General features: G+C 37.4%; 1 protein-coding gene across 1 annotated transcript in view; it reads right to left on the reverse strand.

The window, feature by feature from the left end:
- Positions 1-15624, reverse strand: part of MORC1 (MORC family CW-type zinc finger 1) — a 199623-nt gene that overhangs the window by 106789 nt on the left and 77210 nt on the right. The window contains 3 exon segments of the mRNA XM_082394691.1: positions 9091-9245; positions 11449-11592; positions 13799-13863. Of these exon segments, the coding sequence (XP_082250817.1) occupies positions 9091-9245; positions 11449-11592; positions 13799-13863 (364 nt within the window).

Raw genomic sequence — 15624 nt, forward strand, 5'->3', positions numbered from 1 at the left:
TTTCACAAATATTTCATTAATCATCATGCTGTTCACTTTATAAACATACACGATTTTTTTTGTCAATTATACCCCAATAAACCTGGAAAAAAATTCTTGTCTATCCTAGTCTGGCAAGAAATAGTAAAATTAATAATAAAATTTATTAAACTAGGTTGGCCTTAACATATGAAGTGGTATACAATTATGGGTATTTTTAATATATGGTTTTAATAAACCGTTTTTTGTTAATGTGTATTAATGAAGGTTTTTAAATTGCCCTTTCATCAAGAAGTCAATTAAGAGCAAAAAAGTGAAATTTCAAAATATGAAAAAGTACTTGACTTTTAAAAATACATCTTAAATATTTCCACCCAATGGAGAATGCTATGTAGGTAACCCAAAATTTATTAATTTCATAATTATATTATTTTAACAACCTCAAGGTATTGATTTTAAAATTCAGTTTACATTTATAAACAGGAAATATTTATAATATTCAAAATTATAGAATACATACCTTGAGACTTTTGTTTGAATAATCAACAAGCTTGTTAAATTAATGGAATAATCAGGGATTAATGCACACAGAATTAAAGTCCTGATTTCTAGAATAAGTATCTGAGAAAAGCTGTGAAAATTTAATTTATTGCTAGCTATGTATGGAGTATTGTATTCAGAAGATTCCTAACATTTAAATTAATTTGATTAATTTTTCAGGAGTCTCTTAAAACCAGGAAAAAATAGTGGGAACTACTGCAATAACTTACTAAAAAAAACTGTCAAAAACAGTAACTAAAAGAGCAGTTCACATAGATTTTGCCTCTTAAAAAGAGGAGAAATGTAACAGCCTCCTAGATGTCAGTTTCATATCTATTCATAGAATGTATAATGACATTCAGGGAATCAGTTAGCCAAGTGGAGAAGTAATAAAATTCAGTAATAAACTACCAAAGCAAAGCTTTGATGTTTTCAATCAAAATAAGGAAACCTAAAACAGTTTATGAAATCAAAGCACCAGGAAAATCTTAAGATGGAGAAGGTATTTAAATGAGGTCCCTGCCTTCAGGTAGTTCTGCATCTAAATAGATGATTATATTCTATTTTTAAAGATCTCAAATAGAAATTACACATCCATTCTCAGAGGACTGTTGATCACACCTCCTCCTCTGTTGAATATTGTCCTATTTGTCATTACCTGTGTCATTCTTAGCTAAGCTAGACATGAGACCCTTGCTAAGCTGATCCATGGTGTGATCATTTATCATTTATAGTCTTGATGGCATCTCTGGGTTAGGGATAGCAGACTGGTTTCAACTGATACGCCAACTCCCATCAGTTGGTAGTGAAGCCTGTACACTCTTGAGGCCAGCAGCCACTTATCAGGAAGAACTGCCATGATGGCTTAGAGAATGTGTGGTGCATTTGAGATGAGAGAGGGCCTATATGATCATTTCCCAAAGAACTCTATTTAAATTGAGGCGAGATGAAACAAGGCAAGATGTCTTCAGTGGTGCTGAAGGTGCTTCCAGTGCCATTCTTTCTCTTGGCTCGTGAATGTGGCGGAGTGGGGTTGGGTCAGTCTCATGGTACAGTACAGTCAATGGCAGAAGTAGGTGGCAGCTGCAGTCAGAATACCTTCCCTTCTCCACTCTACTGTGAGCACAGCGGACTCCACAGACTCCAGGAATCTGCGGAGTTGGTCCAACTTCATAGTAAGGTCATTACTTCACCTGACAATGTTGCATCATTTTCTCTCATTCCATATCAGCTGCTTCCCACGAGGATCTCCTTAAGCTGCAAAAATGATTTCAGAACCACCCCCTGCTCCCGACTTGAGAAAATACATGATGACAAAAAAAATAAATAAATCATGAATTTAATCATACTTTTGTGTGATTTTACATCTTACTACCCACAACTACATCTATACGTATTGGAAAAACTGTAGCATGTACATGTACAAGACATAATGCCATTTTAGACAATCACTGGTAGCCAGGGATTCAAGGACTCCAAGCCACCCTCTAAGGTCCCCTAGGGCTTCCTGCCTACCAGTTCAGAACCACATTGTTCTGCACACTGGAGACTAGAAGGAAGATGGATGGAGGCCTCAGGGTGACAAACTTTCAAAAACAAACCTCAGGAGAGTTAGGTTTCCACTGGTTCTTTCCTTATAAAGGAACAATTTTACTTTCCCTTTTCAGGTTATACTTTTATTTTGTCATGTTCATAGCTTTCTTTAGATATACTCATTTTTTCCTATTCTTTCTAAAATGTGGAAATCAAAATTAGACATAATAATAGAAATATATTCATAAAACATTCTGTGTTATCATGGGCAATAGCCTAGTTAGCTACCTAAGTCTCCTCAATACCTGGATTAGCATAATTTTTCTTTCTACCAGGACTCTCTTTACCTTACTCAGACATACACAAAGCCCCCTAACTGACTTAATGGTCTCAAAGTCTAAAGACTCTTTTTGCTGTTGTTAATACAACTTATGTTTAATTCTGATTGCACTGTCTTAATATCAGAGTCATTAGATACAACTTACTCTTTCTTCTAAGGTACACATATGCAGACTAATGACCAGAGTTTTGAGGTCTTGCTTCTGGTATGGCAGGGAAAAATCAAACTGTAAGAATCAAAGTGTATTTAATTCCAGACAAAAGAAGAGGAGCTGGCTTTTTCATATTTTATTTGCAATATAGGTGAGATCCTCTGAGATATTTTAGCAAGAAACTTCATTGTAGATGTAAAAAATGTCATTATCATGATAATAATACAAGTGCAGTCAGAAAGAAAAGGAAGCGTAAGTGCTGTCAATGGTGATAATTTCAATTACCAGGTGAAAGCAGTGTAAATGGATAAAATCTAAGAATGTGATCATTTTTAAAAAAAAGAAATCAATCCACTGAACTCCTGAACCATCCTGCTATTTGCTGGAGCTGGCACAAAGTAACAATTTTAAACAGAGTACATATTTATGCCATATAAATAAGTTAGGCAAATGCCTATAATGTTTTTTAATATTTTAATTTTATCTCTAATTCCTCTCAAATCAAGCTTTCAGCCAATGTAATTTGTTTAGTCGTATAGAGTTCCATTGTTTCTGCTGTCAAATAGTAAATTACCAACTAACATGGGTAACCAAATAGTAGATGAAAAAAGTTTTTCTTTACAGAAGTATTAGAGTTAATAATCAAAGAAAATATGAAAGAATTAGAATATAAGATTTTGGAACTCTTAAGGGATCTGAGCTTTGATCATTAACTGTTAATATCATTAAAAGAGAGACAATCGAATGACTTATGGCTCCTGATAAAAAACACTACCACCTCTGAAGCATCTTGATGAAACAACAACAAAAAAACACATCTGAATTTGGTCAAGCTGCTAGATTCTACCAATTTACAGAGAAATAAACAGAATGGAAGAATCTGTTAAACTACACCCAGTAATTCCGTCAGCAAAATTTAAACCATGAAAACTATAAGACAACCAACTCAGTTTTTCCTACAAATAAATTCCCACTGCCAAAAAAAAAAAAAAAAAAGAGAGAGTGAGCAGTAAAGAGAAATATGAGGATGGAGTAGAGGGGCTATGAATTATAATAGAAAATAATTCAAAATATAAAAGATAGGCTGGATATTTTTATGATATTAAGAAAGTATTGATAATTTTTTAGGTGTGATATTTGTATTGTGGTTATGTTTTTAAACAGAGTTCTTTCTTTTAGGAATACATGCTAAAATATATACAGCGCTTCCCTGTGGCACAGTGGTTAAGAATCCACCTGCCAATGCAGGGGACACGGGTTCAAGCCCTGGTCCGGGAAGATCCCACATGCCACGGAGCAACTAAGCCCGTGCGCCACAACTACTGAGCCTGCGCTCTAGAGCCCGCGAGCCACAACTACTGAGCCCGTGAGCCACAACTACTGAGCCCGTGTGCCACAAGTAGAGCTTGTGGTGCCGCACACCTAGAGCCTGTACTCCGCAACAAGAGAAGCCACCGCAATGAGAAGCCCACACACTGCAACGAAGAGTAGCCCCCGCTCGCTGCAAGTAGAGAAAGCCTGTGCACAGCAACGAAGACCCAATGCAGCCAAAAATAAATAAATTTATAAAAAAAGTTCTTCCGTGTTTAAAAAAAAAAAAATTATATATATATATATACACACACACACACGGATATAATTATAAAGTGTCTGGAATGTCCTTCATAACCCAGTTGTGGGGGAGTAGGTGGGAGCATGGATAAAACCAGTTTGCCCAGAAGTTGATAACTGTTGAGGTTGGATGAAGGGTTTACGGATTTCATTTTCCTTAAATCTGCCTAATTTTGCAATTTCCCATATATATTAGTTTACTAAGGCTGCCATAACAAAACACCATAGACTGGGTGGCTTAAACAACAGAGATTTATTTCCTCACCGCTCTGGAGGCTGAAAGCCCAAGATCAATGTGTTGGCAGGTTGGTTTTCTGTGAGGCCTCTCTCCACCTTCTCACTGAGTCCTCACATATTCTTTTCTCTGTGCACACCCATCCCTGGTGTCTCTTCGTGTGTCCACATTTCCTCTTCGTATAAGGACACCGGTGACATTGGATTAGGGCCCAGCCTAACTGCCTCGTTTAAAATTAATCACCTCTTTAAAGGTCCTATCTCCAAACACAATCACATTCTGGGGGTTTCTGGGAGTTAGGACTAAAACATATGAATTCAGGGGAGGCACAATTCAGCCCATACCACCATAATACAAATGTTTTTAAATAAAAGATAAAATACAATATTTTAAAAATACAATAGAATAAATACATAAAATCCGTAACTTCAAAAACTGAATTTAAAAAAATGACTTGCTTCTCAACCTACACCTTCAAATAATCTTGTCTCATAGCCTCGTCTTTCAATACTTACATAGGCCTCCTCACTCAATGTGTATCCTTAGCAGAATGTTGTGTTTCACTTTTCTTCAAGTGCCTTCCTGAGATCTCAGAGACTTAAGTATATAATAAGAGAAACAAAATTTTGTTGTGAGCAGCTAGCTACATCTAGCTACTGGACTGTTATGGGCTGACCATTTGTGTCCCTCCTAAATTCCTATGTTGATGCCTAATTCCCAAGGTGATGGTATTTGGAGTGGGGGCCTTTGGGAAGTAACAAGGTCATTAGGGGGAGCCATCATGAATGGGACTGGTGCCCTTATAAGAAGAGGCCAGAGAGCTCACTCACTCTTTTTCCACCATGGGAGGATACAACAAGATGTCAGCAGCCTGCAAACTGGAAGAAGGGCTCTCACCAGAACCCAACCGTGCTGGCACCCTGATCTTGGACTTCCAGCCTCCAAAGCTATGAGAAATAAATTTACGTTGCTCATAAACTGGTCAGTCTATGGTATCTTGCTATAGCAGCCCAAGCTAAGGCATAGAGAGTTATCTATTTTTAAAAGAATTATTCATCTAACAAATATTATCCCTTACTTTCAAAATTATACAAACTGAGAAATTAATATGGTTAATTGTCCTCACCCAGTGTCCCATTTCTACCTCATTGGAGGTCATTGGTGGAGGGCCAAGTGCTTGATTTCTGTATCCAGTGCAACAGGATTTAAATAAAATCAGAGAGAAAATACTGGCCAAACCTAACATATCAGGAAGAATAGCACATTAGGTAAAAGTCACCATATGATTCCAAAAATGGTCCTGACAACATGAAAAAAATGAGCCTAATAAGGTGATAACATTTAATAGGAATAAATGTAGGATTCTACACTAGGGTCCAAAAACACTTACTGGAAAAATATAAAAGAAATATGGCTTAACAAGAACACACATTAAACATTTTATTAAGAACTTTAATTGGTAATAAAGATACTGAGGGTCAATAATGTGCTTACTCAGAATATATTAGGCTATAGCAACAGAATTACAACTTAAAGAGATGATGATCCCATTTTATTCAAGGTTTCATCTGAAATTTTTGTTTCCAGGTAATAGACTTCACAAAAAATAAGGTGAAAATGGTGAATATATTTAATGTCTTGTCAAATAAAGAATAACAACAGAACTTGGAAATGTTAGGATAATGTAAGACTGAAGAGAGACACAAAACTTCAAATAGACGGCTGTCATTTGAAAAGGTTTTAGGTCTATCCTTCCTGGCCCCAAGGGGGAAGAATGAAGTTAGCCTTGCTAACTCCTCCCCATCCTTCAGGAAGTAGCTCTTCCTCACAGAGGCCTTCTCTGGCCTCTAAACTGTGAACTCCTGATCACTGGCTCCCACTTCTTCTCTGTTGGCCACCAATCCCATTTCTAATTGTCAAATTGTGTTAGCCCTGCTAGACTGTAAATTCCCAGAAAGGGTGGACCACATCTGATGTGTTGGTCCTATAACACTCCACGCCTGGCACAGACGAATGAGTAAAAGAACATATGAGAAATAGATTTGACATTAACATGAAAATGTATTTTCTAACACAGTTGTGCAAAGATTCATGGGCTGCCTCAGGAAGTAGCGATTTTTCTTTCATGGAAAACCCTTGTTCAGGCTTAAAGTGGCTTCCACTTGCCTAGGGCAGGGGTGCGTGAGGTAGAGGGGAATTAAAGCATGGGGTGGGAGGTAGTGACTCAATGAAATGATTTTTAACCTTCTTACCAACCTGAGGCCCTATGATTTGAGTGCTGCTGGGAAAGACTGTGCTTATTACATCATAGATTTCATTTTAGCACGTCAGCTATATTCTGATCCATTTTGGAAAATTTTAGTAATACACTTCTACGTAATTGCTTCTGCTCAAACTCAAATTTCATTTGATATTTCCCTCCATCTTCTTCTTCTCCTTCTCTCCCTATTCCAAAAAGCTGATGATTAATATTTCCATCTTACTGTAAGGATGCATAAAGTTTCAGAAAACATAGTAGCAGACAGTGGGGTGAGGACAGACTCAGAGACAGGAAAATCACTTCTGAGATTCTTAGCACGAACTGTGCCAAAAGTAAATGCAGCTTTGACAAATGACACAAAAGTCATCACCTCTCCATTCCCCTTTCTGCTGATTCGATTTTTACAAGGGCCCAATTTTCCACAGAAACTGATCAGACTTGCAGCAAATACAAAGACTGCATCTTTTATTTATAAGGCAAAAAATCTACCCAAATACTTTTCATTAAAATTGCGTGTCCTGTAATACTAGCTTTCAGAGTATTAGTCAAGCATGACATAACTTTGCTTACTCCTGTGGGAATTAATCAGCAAAGACCTTGAAGGTCGATCTCCTCAGCACAGTTCCTGAGACTACCACTTCTGACCTTGATCACTTGATTCAGTTTGACAATGATGTCTGGGGGTGAAATTGTGAGACAGGTGAGCAAATGCACAAGCTCACTGTCCTTTCTCCACTCTCTGCTTTCCTTCTAGAGGAACATCTTTTGTGAGAGCATCCTCTAGCCCTAAATCAATTCAGAGACAATTATGGAGTTAGGAAATCAACATGTTATTAACCATCAATAATTACAATACAAATATAACTTACTAATCTTGACTCTTATTACATCTACTGAGAAGGTTTTGAAAAAGTTAGGTAGATAAGATAGAAATAGGAAGTTACATACAGGGGGGGAAGGCTGGCAAGTCACACCCTGGAGTGGAGAGTACAAAGTTGGGAGGCTACCCACACTCCACACAAAGGAGCTTCCAGAGGAAATATGAGGACGGGGGAAGTGGCATAATTTTCAAATGCTCAGCGTTTTCTTTTTGAACCATGTCATGCTAGCATTTAAAGGCCAGCAAGAGGATCACTGATCTGTACCACCTCACCCTGTATATTCCTATGTCTTCTACAGCTTTAAGCACAGCCAGCCAAATAATGTAGTCATTCCTACATTTAGTATAACTTCAAACATATCTCTGAGAAAAAAAAAAAAAAAAACACATGTGAAAAAGTATGCCTATGCTAAGCAAAAGTTCTACTCTTCAGAGAAGTGCTTCTTAAACTTTAGTGTGCATACACATCCCCTGGAGATTTTGCTGACATGCAGATTTTAATCCAGTAGCTCTTGGGTGGGACCTGAGATTCTGCATTTATAACAAGCTCTCAGGCAATGCTGATGCCGCCGGTCCGCAGACCACACTCTGAGGAGCTTTTAGACTCTGACAGGAAAATCCAGTCTGGGCAGGAAATCTGTGCCCTCAACTTCATTCCCCCTTTACATTTTTTTCCCCTGAGTTCCTGCACTCTTTCCTGTTTCACTGGTACAAGAAAATTTCAGAACCAAGCAGAGTGGGTACAAAAGAAAAGAAAATATTCTAAGATTACAACTTCAAGTGTGACAATAATAAGATTTTAAGTTGTCTCAAGGTTAGAGACATAATTTTTGATATGCATGAATTATACATACTTCATGTAATTCACTGAACAAATACACAGTAGCCTATTTCTTTCCATAAATGAAGCCCTATGTCTGCATAATTTAAAGGAGGTTTATTTAATTAATGCACAGCACACCACTATTCAGTTATCTCTGGAGAGTGAAGTGATATGAAAAAGTCAAATTTTCCAGATAACTAAAGTTTATCTTTTTACGTTTCCAAGCATATGTATTTTAGTGATTTTTTTCATCTAAATCTTTCTGGAATTAACATATTCAAGACTTATTAGATATACAAAACATGGTTTAATATACCTCTAATTATCCAGGGTCAACAATGATTATTCTACAGCATGATGTAACAATACTGCAGGTGCTACTCAGGTCCATGTGGGACTCTGCACTCCTACACAGTAGAGTCCTAGAGTGCCCTTTGGGGGTTTCTCAGCTTATTTCCAGCAAACTTCTGCCCCCTCTCTACATGATCAGCTGCCACTTCATAGTGCTCTCTGATTGCCCTCCTCTTAGAATTTTTAATCTGCTGCTTTATTTCTCACATAATATTCTGGGGAAGATTTTAAGACTAATTTCCTTTATGTTTGTTTTTTTAATGCAGGCACTCTCTTTCAGGGTTTGGGGTTACTGGTTACCCGAATCAGTACAATCATTCCAGCTTAAAGACACCACCAAGTTAATCTCCCATTAAGTATCTCTTACTATGACTACTGAATACTCACTGATTCCAGTGTCCTTACAGTAATGGACCAAGTATTGTCCCATAACTTTTAGAAGATGATTATACTCTCGGACATTGAGAAATTCCTGCTTATTATGGGATGGTTCCATGATCTCCAAGGGTATATCAACAATTCCAACCACACCTGCACCAAGTCTGGAAGAATAAATACATATAGAAATTATACGAAATTGAGCTAAGGAAACAGAAAAGGCTAATATACCCTCATCTTTCAAAATCAATTTTTTATAAAACAAATTCAGTCATTTGGTCCAAACCATGTCAAAGTTAACAAATTATCTTATAACTGTACTTTTTAATGTAAGTCTACGGTCATCCTAGTTGTGCTTGGTCCCATAATACAAAATCTCTTAATACATCATTACTGAATTAATAAGACTCCTTTTCCAAACCTATAACCTGACATGGGGAGTCAAGGTGGGTGGGAAGAGGAGTCCTTTTAGCAATAAACATCCCTAACAGTCCCTTACGGCAATAAACTGACATGGTCCTCTTAACAATATGAGCCAGTCACTTTTTTCATCCTCATTTCACCTGTCGGGTTGGATGTCTCCTCATCATTGCAGAGGTCCACAGGTGCTCAGTGGGAATATATGGGCTGTATTATCTGAGAAGTAACAGCCTGATGGATAAACTCAAAATTTTTTTCACATTTTTAGTAGCTCATGATGTATGTAGCTGGGATATTCTGCTTAGTGCTATAACCTGTTTAGGGAAAGGGCATCCAGAAGTCTAGCTCTTCAGGGGCTCCCCAGTGCCCGCAGCCTGGCACACAAGTCACACCTTCCCAATTTGGGGCCGCTGCCTATCACGTTTTTCATTACTTTCCCCTTCCACCCTGCCCTCCCTTCAGCCAGTCATTCTGTAAGTCTGAATTTGGGCATCATTTCTTCCAGGAAACCTGACTTAAATTCCCCCAGTTTCATTTACTGCCCCTCCTAAGAGGCTTTTTGCACCTGATACTTGCCTCTAACATATATTTGTTCATTCATCAATTCATTCACGCTCAGCACCTGGCCCTATTCGAGGAACTAGGAATACATTATGAATAAGAAAGACAAGGTCCCTGTTTATGAAGTTTCTCTTCTATTAAAGGATGACAGCCATTAAGGGTGATAAGGGCATTTCAGATGGCGATAAGTGGTATAAGGAAAACACAGCAGGTGCTGTAATCTGTGAAGAGAGAAAAGGTGGAGAGGGGTGATGGCAGGGGCTGATTTTAATTAGACAGTCTAAGAAGACCTTCCTGTGGAGCAGACTTCAGAGCTGGTGCCTGAGTGACATGCTAGGACCAGCAGTAAGAAGACCTGAGGACAGAAGGTTCAAGGCAGAGGGAAGAGCAAATGTCAAGGCCCTAAGGCAGGAACAAGCTTAGGATGTCAGAGGAACAGGGAGCCTGCTGGTGTGAGGGGAATGCAGGCAGAGGCTGAGGATGGGTGGGGTGTGTCCCAGAGCCAGGCAGAGGCCAGATCACAGGCAGACGATGAAAACCAGTTCTATTCTACATGCACTGGGATTTTAAGCAAGAGAGTAAACCAAGTTATGTTTTAAAAGATCATTCTTGCTGTTCCCACACAATAATAAATATGTATTTATACATTTGTCCATCTCACTGGACTATAAGTTCCTTAGCAAAAGGTAGTAGGTTTTCAACATTTTGTCTGCAGAGCTTAGTACAGTGCCTGGCACAAGATACTGCAATGCAAGTGCTGTTGAATGAACAAATGAGTGAATCACTATTTCCTTGAGAGTGAGGGAACAAGATGAAAAACTGTCCCCCCGAGCCATCCTATTGCTCACGGTTATCCTGTCTGACTCTGTGCTTTTCTATGGTCTCTCTTCAGGACTCTGCATAATTCACGAGAGCAGCTTGTGGAGTTTCAGACCCACCACTGCGAAAGCACCAGAATGTATTACTCTGGGATCCAAGCAGGCTGAAGAGTGTTAAGAATATACGCTCATGCAGGTAACTGGCAGGAACTCATACATGCAGGGGCTGCACAAAATGTTAACAGGGCTGTGGTATAAGACTATGGATTTTTCTTTTCTAAAATTTCTTTACTCTGCTTATATTATTTTTTGAAATATCAGAAACTTAACCCTAGTAGATGGCACAAGAAATGGTAAAATTTCCAAAAGCGTGCTTTTTCCTTAGAGCAGGCACACAGCTCCACTGACATTATAAATTAGGCAGATGAATGCCTGCACACTGATGGGAAGGGTGGATGGGGGATGTGACACCTGCTCCCATTATGATTAATCACTTAACTCCACAGACAAAATCTTACTGCAACTTCCCTCATCCTGCCTGTGCCTCTGAAAACAAAAACATACTTACAACGACTTCAGTTTCAACTGTGGGCCCACTTTCTCATGCATTTTGATCAAGCGGTTATTACTGTAAATGAACATCCCAGCTTGGCTTCGGTTTTCTATGTTCACACCAAAGAACAGGGTGAGTGTCCTTGCTTTTTTCAGTTCTCTAGCATTACATTTAGAAAGTAAAAATATATATATTAATAAAAATATACAGTTTACAAACTGTTAATAAACAAACTCAGAAGATAAATATCAAAGGAACTATATACATAAAATATACAGATATTTTGCAAAACTTAGTAAGCACACTCGGTATCTCTGTATGGCCAAGTATTTTGCATAAACATAATAGGCAATAACATTACCAGTCAAACACAAGCATTCTTTGATTCAAAAATGAGTTTGCCAATTTAAATTTACAAGAACTAGAAAGTGCAAAGCAGTTGTGAAATGTTAACTGGTCTAATATGTACATCACAGCATTTTTGGAAAAATGATGATTTGACCATTTTAAAATTTAGGTATTTCTAATTTTCAGCATGTTCTCAAACCTCCAAATATTCTACACAGATTGGAATGTGCCAAAAGATATTCTTTAGTTTTCTCTCTTTTTCCAAATTCAAAGGTAAACCAAAGTTAATTAAGCAAGTTTACAAGGGCAACAGACACTAGCTCCTGTTTTTCTGACTCTGTCTGCTATACTATGTTTTATGTGACTTTTGTATTAAAAGTGTAAAAATAGAAAATGAGACATAGCAAACACGACAGAAACAGTCATAGTAACAGGAGGCTGCTTGGAGCTATGAAAAACACCTGGATGTAAGAACCAGAAAGATGGATGTGACTTCAAATACAAGCTTGTCTTTGTAACAACCATGTGACTATGGATGAGTCGCTTCAACTTTCTGTCTCGTCTGAAAAATGGGAATAATACCTGCCTAGCCACTTGGGATTCCGTGAGGAGTAAAACAGATTATGTTCAGTATAAACCTGGAAGATATCAGGTGCCTGGCAAATGTTATTCTCCTTTCCTAACCAAGAATGGTACCAAATATAATTCTTTCCCTCCACCCATCCTGTAGCTCCTCTCATTCCACAAAAACTGCTTTCCTTTTCAAATTCATGATCATGGGCTATTACAACTGACATAATATACTTACTGGACTGATTAAATATATCTATCATTAAAGGACAATGACAAAGTTGTATCAGTCCTTCTATGTGGATATGATATACAGAGTACATCAGACTTTCTGAGGGAGTTACTGACATGAATTAATATATTATGTATTTTTAAATGCATATACATGTAGGGTTAAATATATATGAATCAAAGTTTTTCTCAAAAATATCTACTCTATAATTAGGTTCCCGTTGTTTAACTAAATAGAATACTGACTTTGTAAGGGACCCCAAAACAGAGTATTGGAGGGTATGACATAATCACTCTGCGATAGTAAATGGCCTACTGATTGTCTTCAAATGTAAAAAAAAGCATTTTGCTACAAAAATAAGTTCACACCAACTGGCATTATTGTAACAGGATAGTCACCTTTCATGCCTATCATTGTGATGACAAAAAAGTCATCAACCAGCTTTTTCTTTCTGAAGGCTTTAAAGAGGCCTTTGCTTTTCATTGAAGATTTCTATGACATTTATTTTATTTTTATTTTGATAAATGCATAATTAACATTTCAAATTTGTTTTGAAGAAAGTTATGGTTATATAGCACATCACGGTTCACACACACCAAAAAATGCTGAAAACTAGTAACACTTCCCTAAAAATTTGTTTCTCAAAGTTATTGCAGCTTCCAAAGTCTGACTTTACTTGGACAACAGTGAATATTTTCAATTTAACTTGCTTAACACCTGAACTGGACATCAAGTCAACCTTACCAATGTAAACAATGGTTTTGTAATATAGGCTTCGTATTTTTATTTTAACCGTATATAAGTGATAATTTTACTTGAAGCATATTCTATCTTAAATTGTAAGCAGTACTAGAAGAGGGAAGGAACTGGGACCAACCCTCCAGAGTTTAAATGGCAAAGGACACAGGGAAAGTGAAGTTGTCAGCTGGACCCCTGGACAGTTCTCTTCTTCATCTAATCAAACACTGAACTAATTTTTCACTCTGTATTGAGAAGTTTTAACATATATGTACATGAAAATATATACTTTATAAATACTTTCCATTGATTACGTTGGTTGGGGGATTTTTACCATATTATGCTTAATATCATAAGATGTCACAAGCTAAGGAAGAGAAACTGTCATAATAATCACCAAATCTGCCTACTCAGAAATCAGAATTTGTTTTAACATAGTACAGAGGATTCTAGCAAACAGAAAATCTTATGTCTTACCTCCGTTTCTCTTGAAGAATCTTCTGCTTTGCTTTTACATCTTCCAAAGCTTTCTGTAATACATCCTGGAGAAGTACATTTGGTTAGGAGAGCACATAATGCCATTAAATAATTGAGAGCTGAGTTGATATTTATTATCTAAAGGTTTCACAAGGGTAATAGTGATAGGTCACATTGCCTAATGCAATTCTACAATAGCAGATACTCAATAAATACTTGATAAATGATTAAGTTCCAATAGCTAAGAAGACAAACCAAATCCAAGCCCACAGTTCTCTCTTTGCACATATCCCAGTGTCCTCTCTGTCTTTTAGAGAAAGCGTCACTGCTCCCTGTAATGTCACAGTGGCTTTCACACAAACTATGTGAAAGCTTGGGAATGTCATTCAATGTACCTAGACTCTGGCTTTTGTCTGTGAGAACAGAAAATGCTGAATCATGTGATCCATCACTAAGGCTTCCTTCAGAAAAAAAAAAATTGTAATTAAAAAATTTTATCAGAGGCCAAAAGAAAATGTCTCCTCTATATCAAGTTCCATATACCCCTAACTAATCCCCCCCAAACTTTCCCTTTATAGGATATCCCATCCCGGGCTTTCTCCCTTTCAGAGTGCCTCAATACCGGTACCCACCTGTCTTTCTTTTCTTCTCTTTTAATTTGCTATACTGGCTCATTCACTACCCTATCTCTGGTATGCTCTCTTTAACCAGGCAGAAAAAAAACAATGCATTATTATTATTTCACAAATAAGAAGAGACTTTTTTTTTTCACACACACACACTGTATTTTATTTTTACAAGAGATAAATAGACTGACACCAAGCATTGTAAATGGATGACCACAACAAAAGCAACAATGATTGCAATTACCAAACACGAAACACACTCATACTATGTCATAATATTGACATTCAGTCCAGTAATCCTCCACTGAAGAAGAGACTTTTAATGTGCTCCATCCTCTTGATGTGAAAGATGGGCATCTCATTTGATGGATATACCACTGACTGAACCTTATTTTCATGGTCTTTAAAGTAAAAGAAAATGGTAAATGCTTGGTAAGTATTTCACTTCAAATTCAACCACCCAACCGCCAAGAGGAATTTAAGAGGTCAAAAGCCGAGGTCATTCTGCTTAGCTCTCTTCTCTGAGTTAAAGAAACCAGTGTGCATCAGAGCAACAAAGCAAGCTGCTCAAAGACATCCCTCCCCTTCCTGTCAATGAACTTAGAGCACAGAGCAAAGAGGCAGCGAGAGGTAACTGGCTAAGGCAAGAAGAAAGCAAGGTCTGACCCGTTAGAAAGAGTCTGTTTCTCTTGTCTCCCAAATACATACAGCCAAGGAAACTGATTTCTTTAGAGACAAAATAAAGAAAGCTTAAACTCTTCCTTAAAAGTCAACAACAATAAGATAGCTCTACGCTTACCTTAAAAAAATAAGTGAAAAGAAAAAGGTAAAAGAATTTGGGGAAAGTCATGGATAGATTTGGGGAATTAACATGTGCTACTCTTTGATTTCATCCCATATTCATGACCGTTAGATATGAGAGCTCTTTATCAGACACAGCTCTTGAAAGTTTAAGGGCAAATTACAGAAAGAATTCATATACTGAGTGCACAGAAGAGGATGAAGGAAGGGTGAAGTGAAGCATTTTTTTCTCCCTATACCTCCTTATCCCATGCAAGCACGTAAGTATGTCGTGCAATGACTTACTGTGGTAGAAAGCTTGGTACCGTATTTTTGGTAAAAGTTAGCAAACTTACAATACATGTCCTGCTGCAATATTCTTTTTCTCTTAGTTGCTATGCATTATAATTAATAATAATA

Source organism: Balaenoptera borealis, assembly GCF_965194805.1.
Source record: "Balaenoptera borealis genome assembly, chromosome: 5".
NCBI lineage: Eukaryota > Metazoa > Chordata > Mammalia > Artiodactyla > Balaenopteridae > Balaenoptera > Balaenoptera borealis.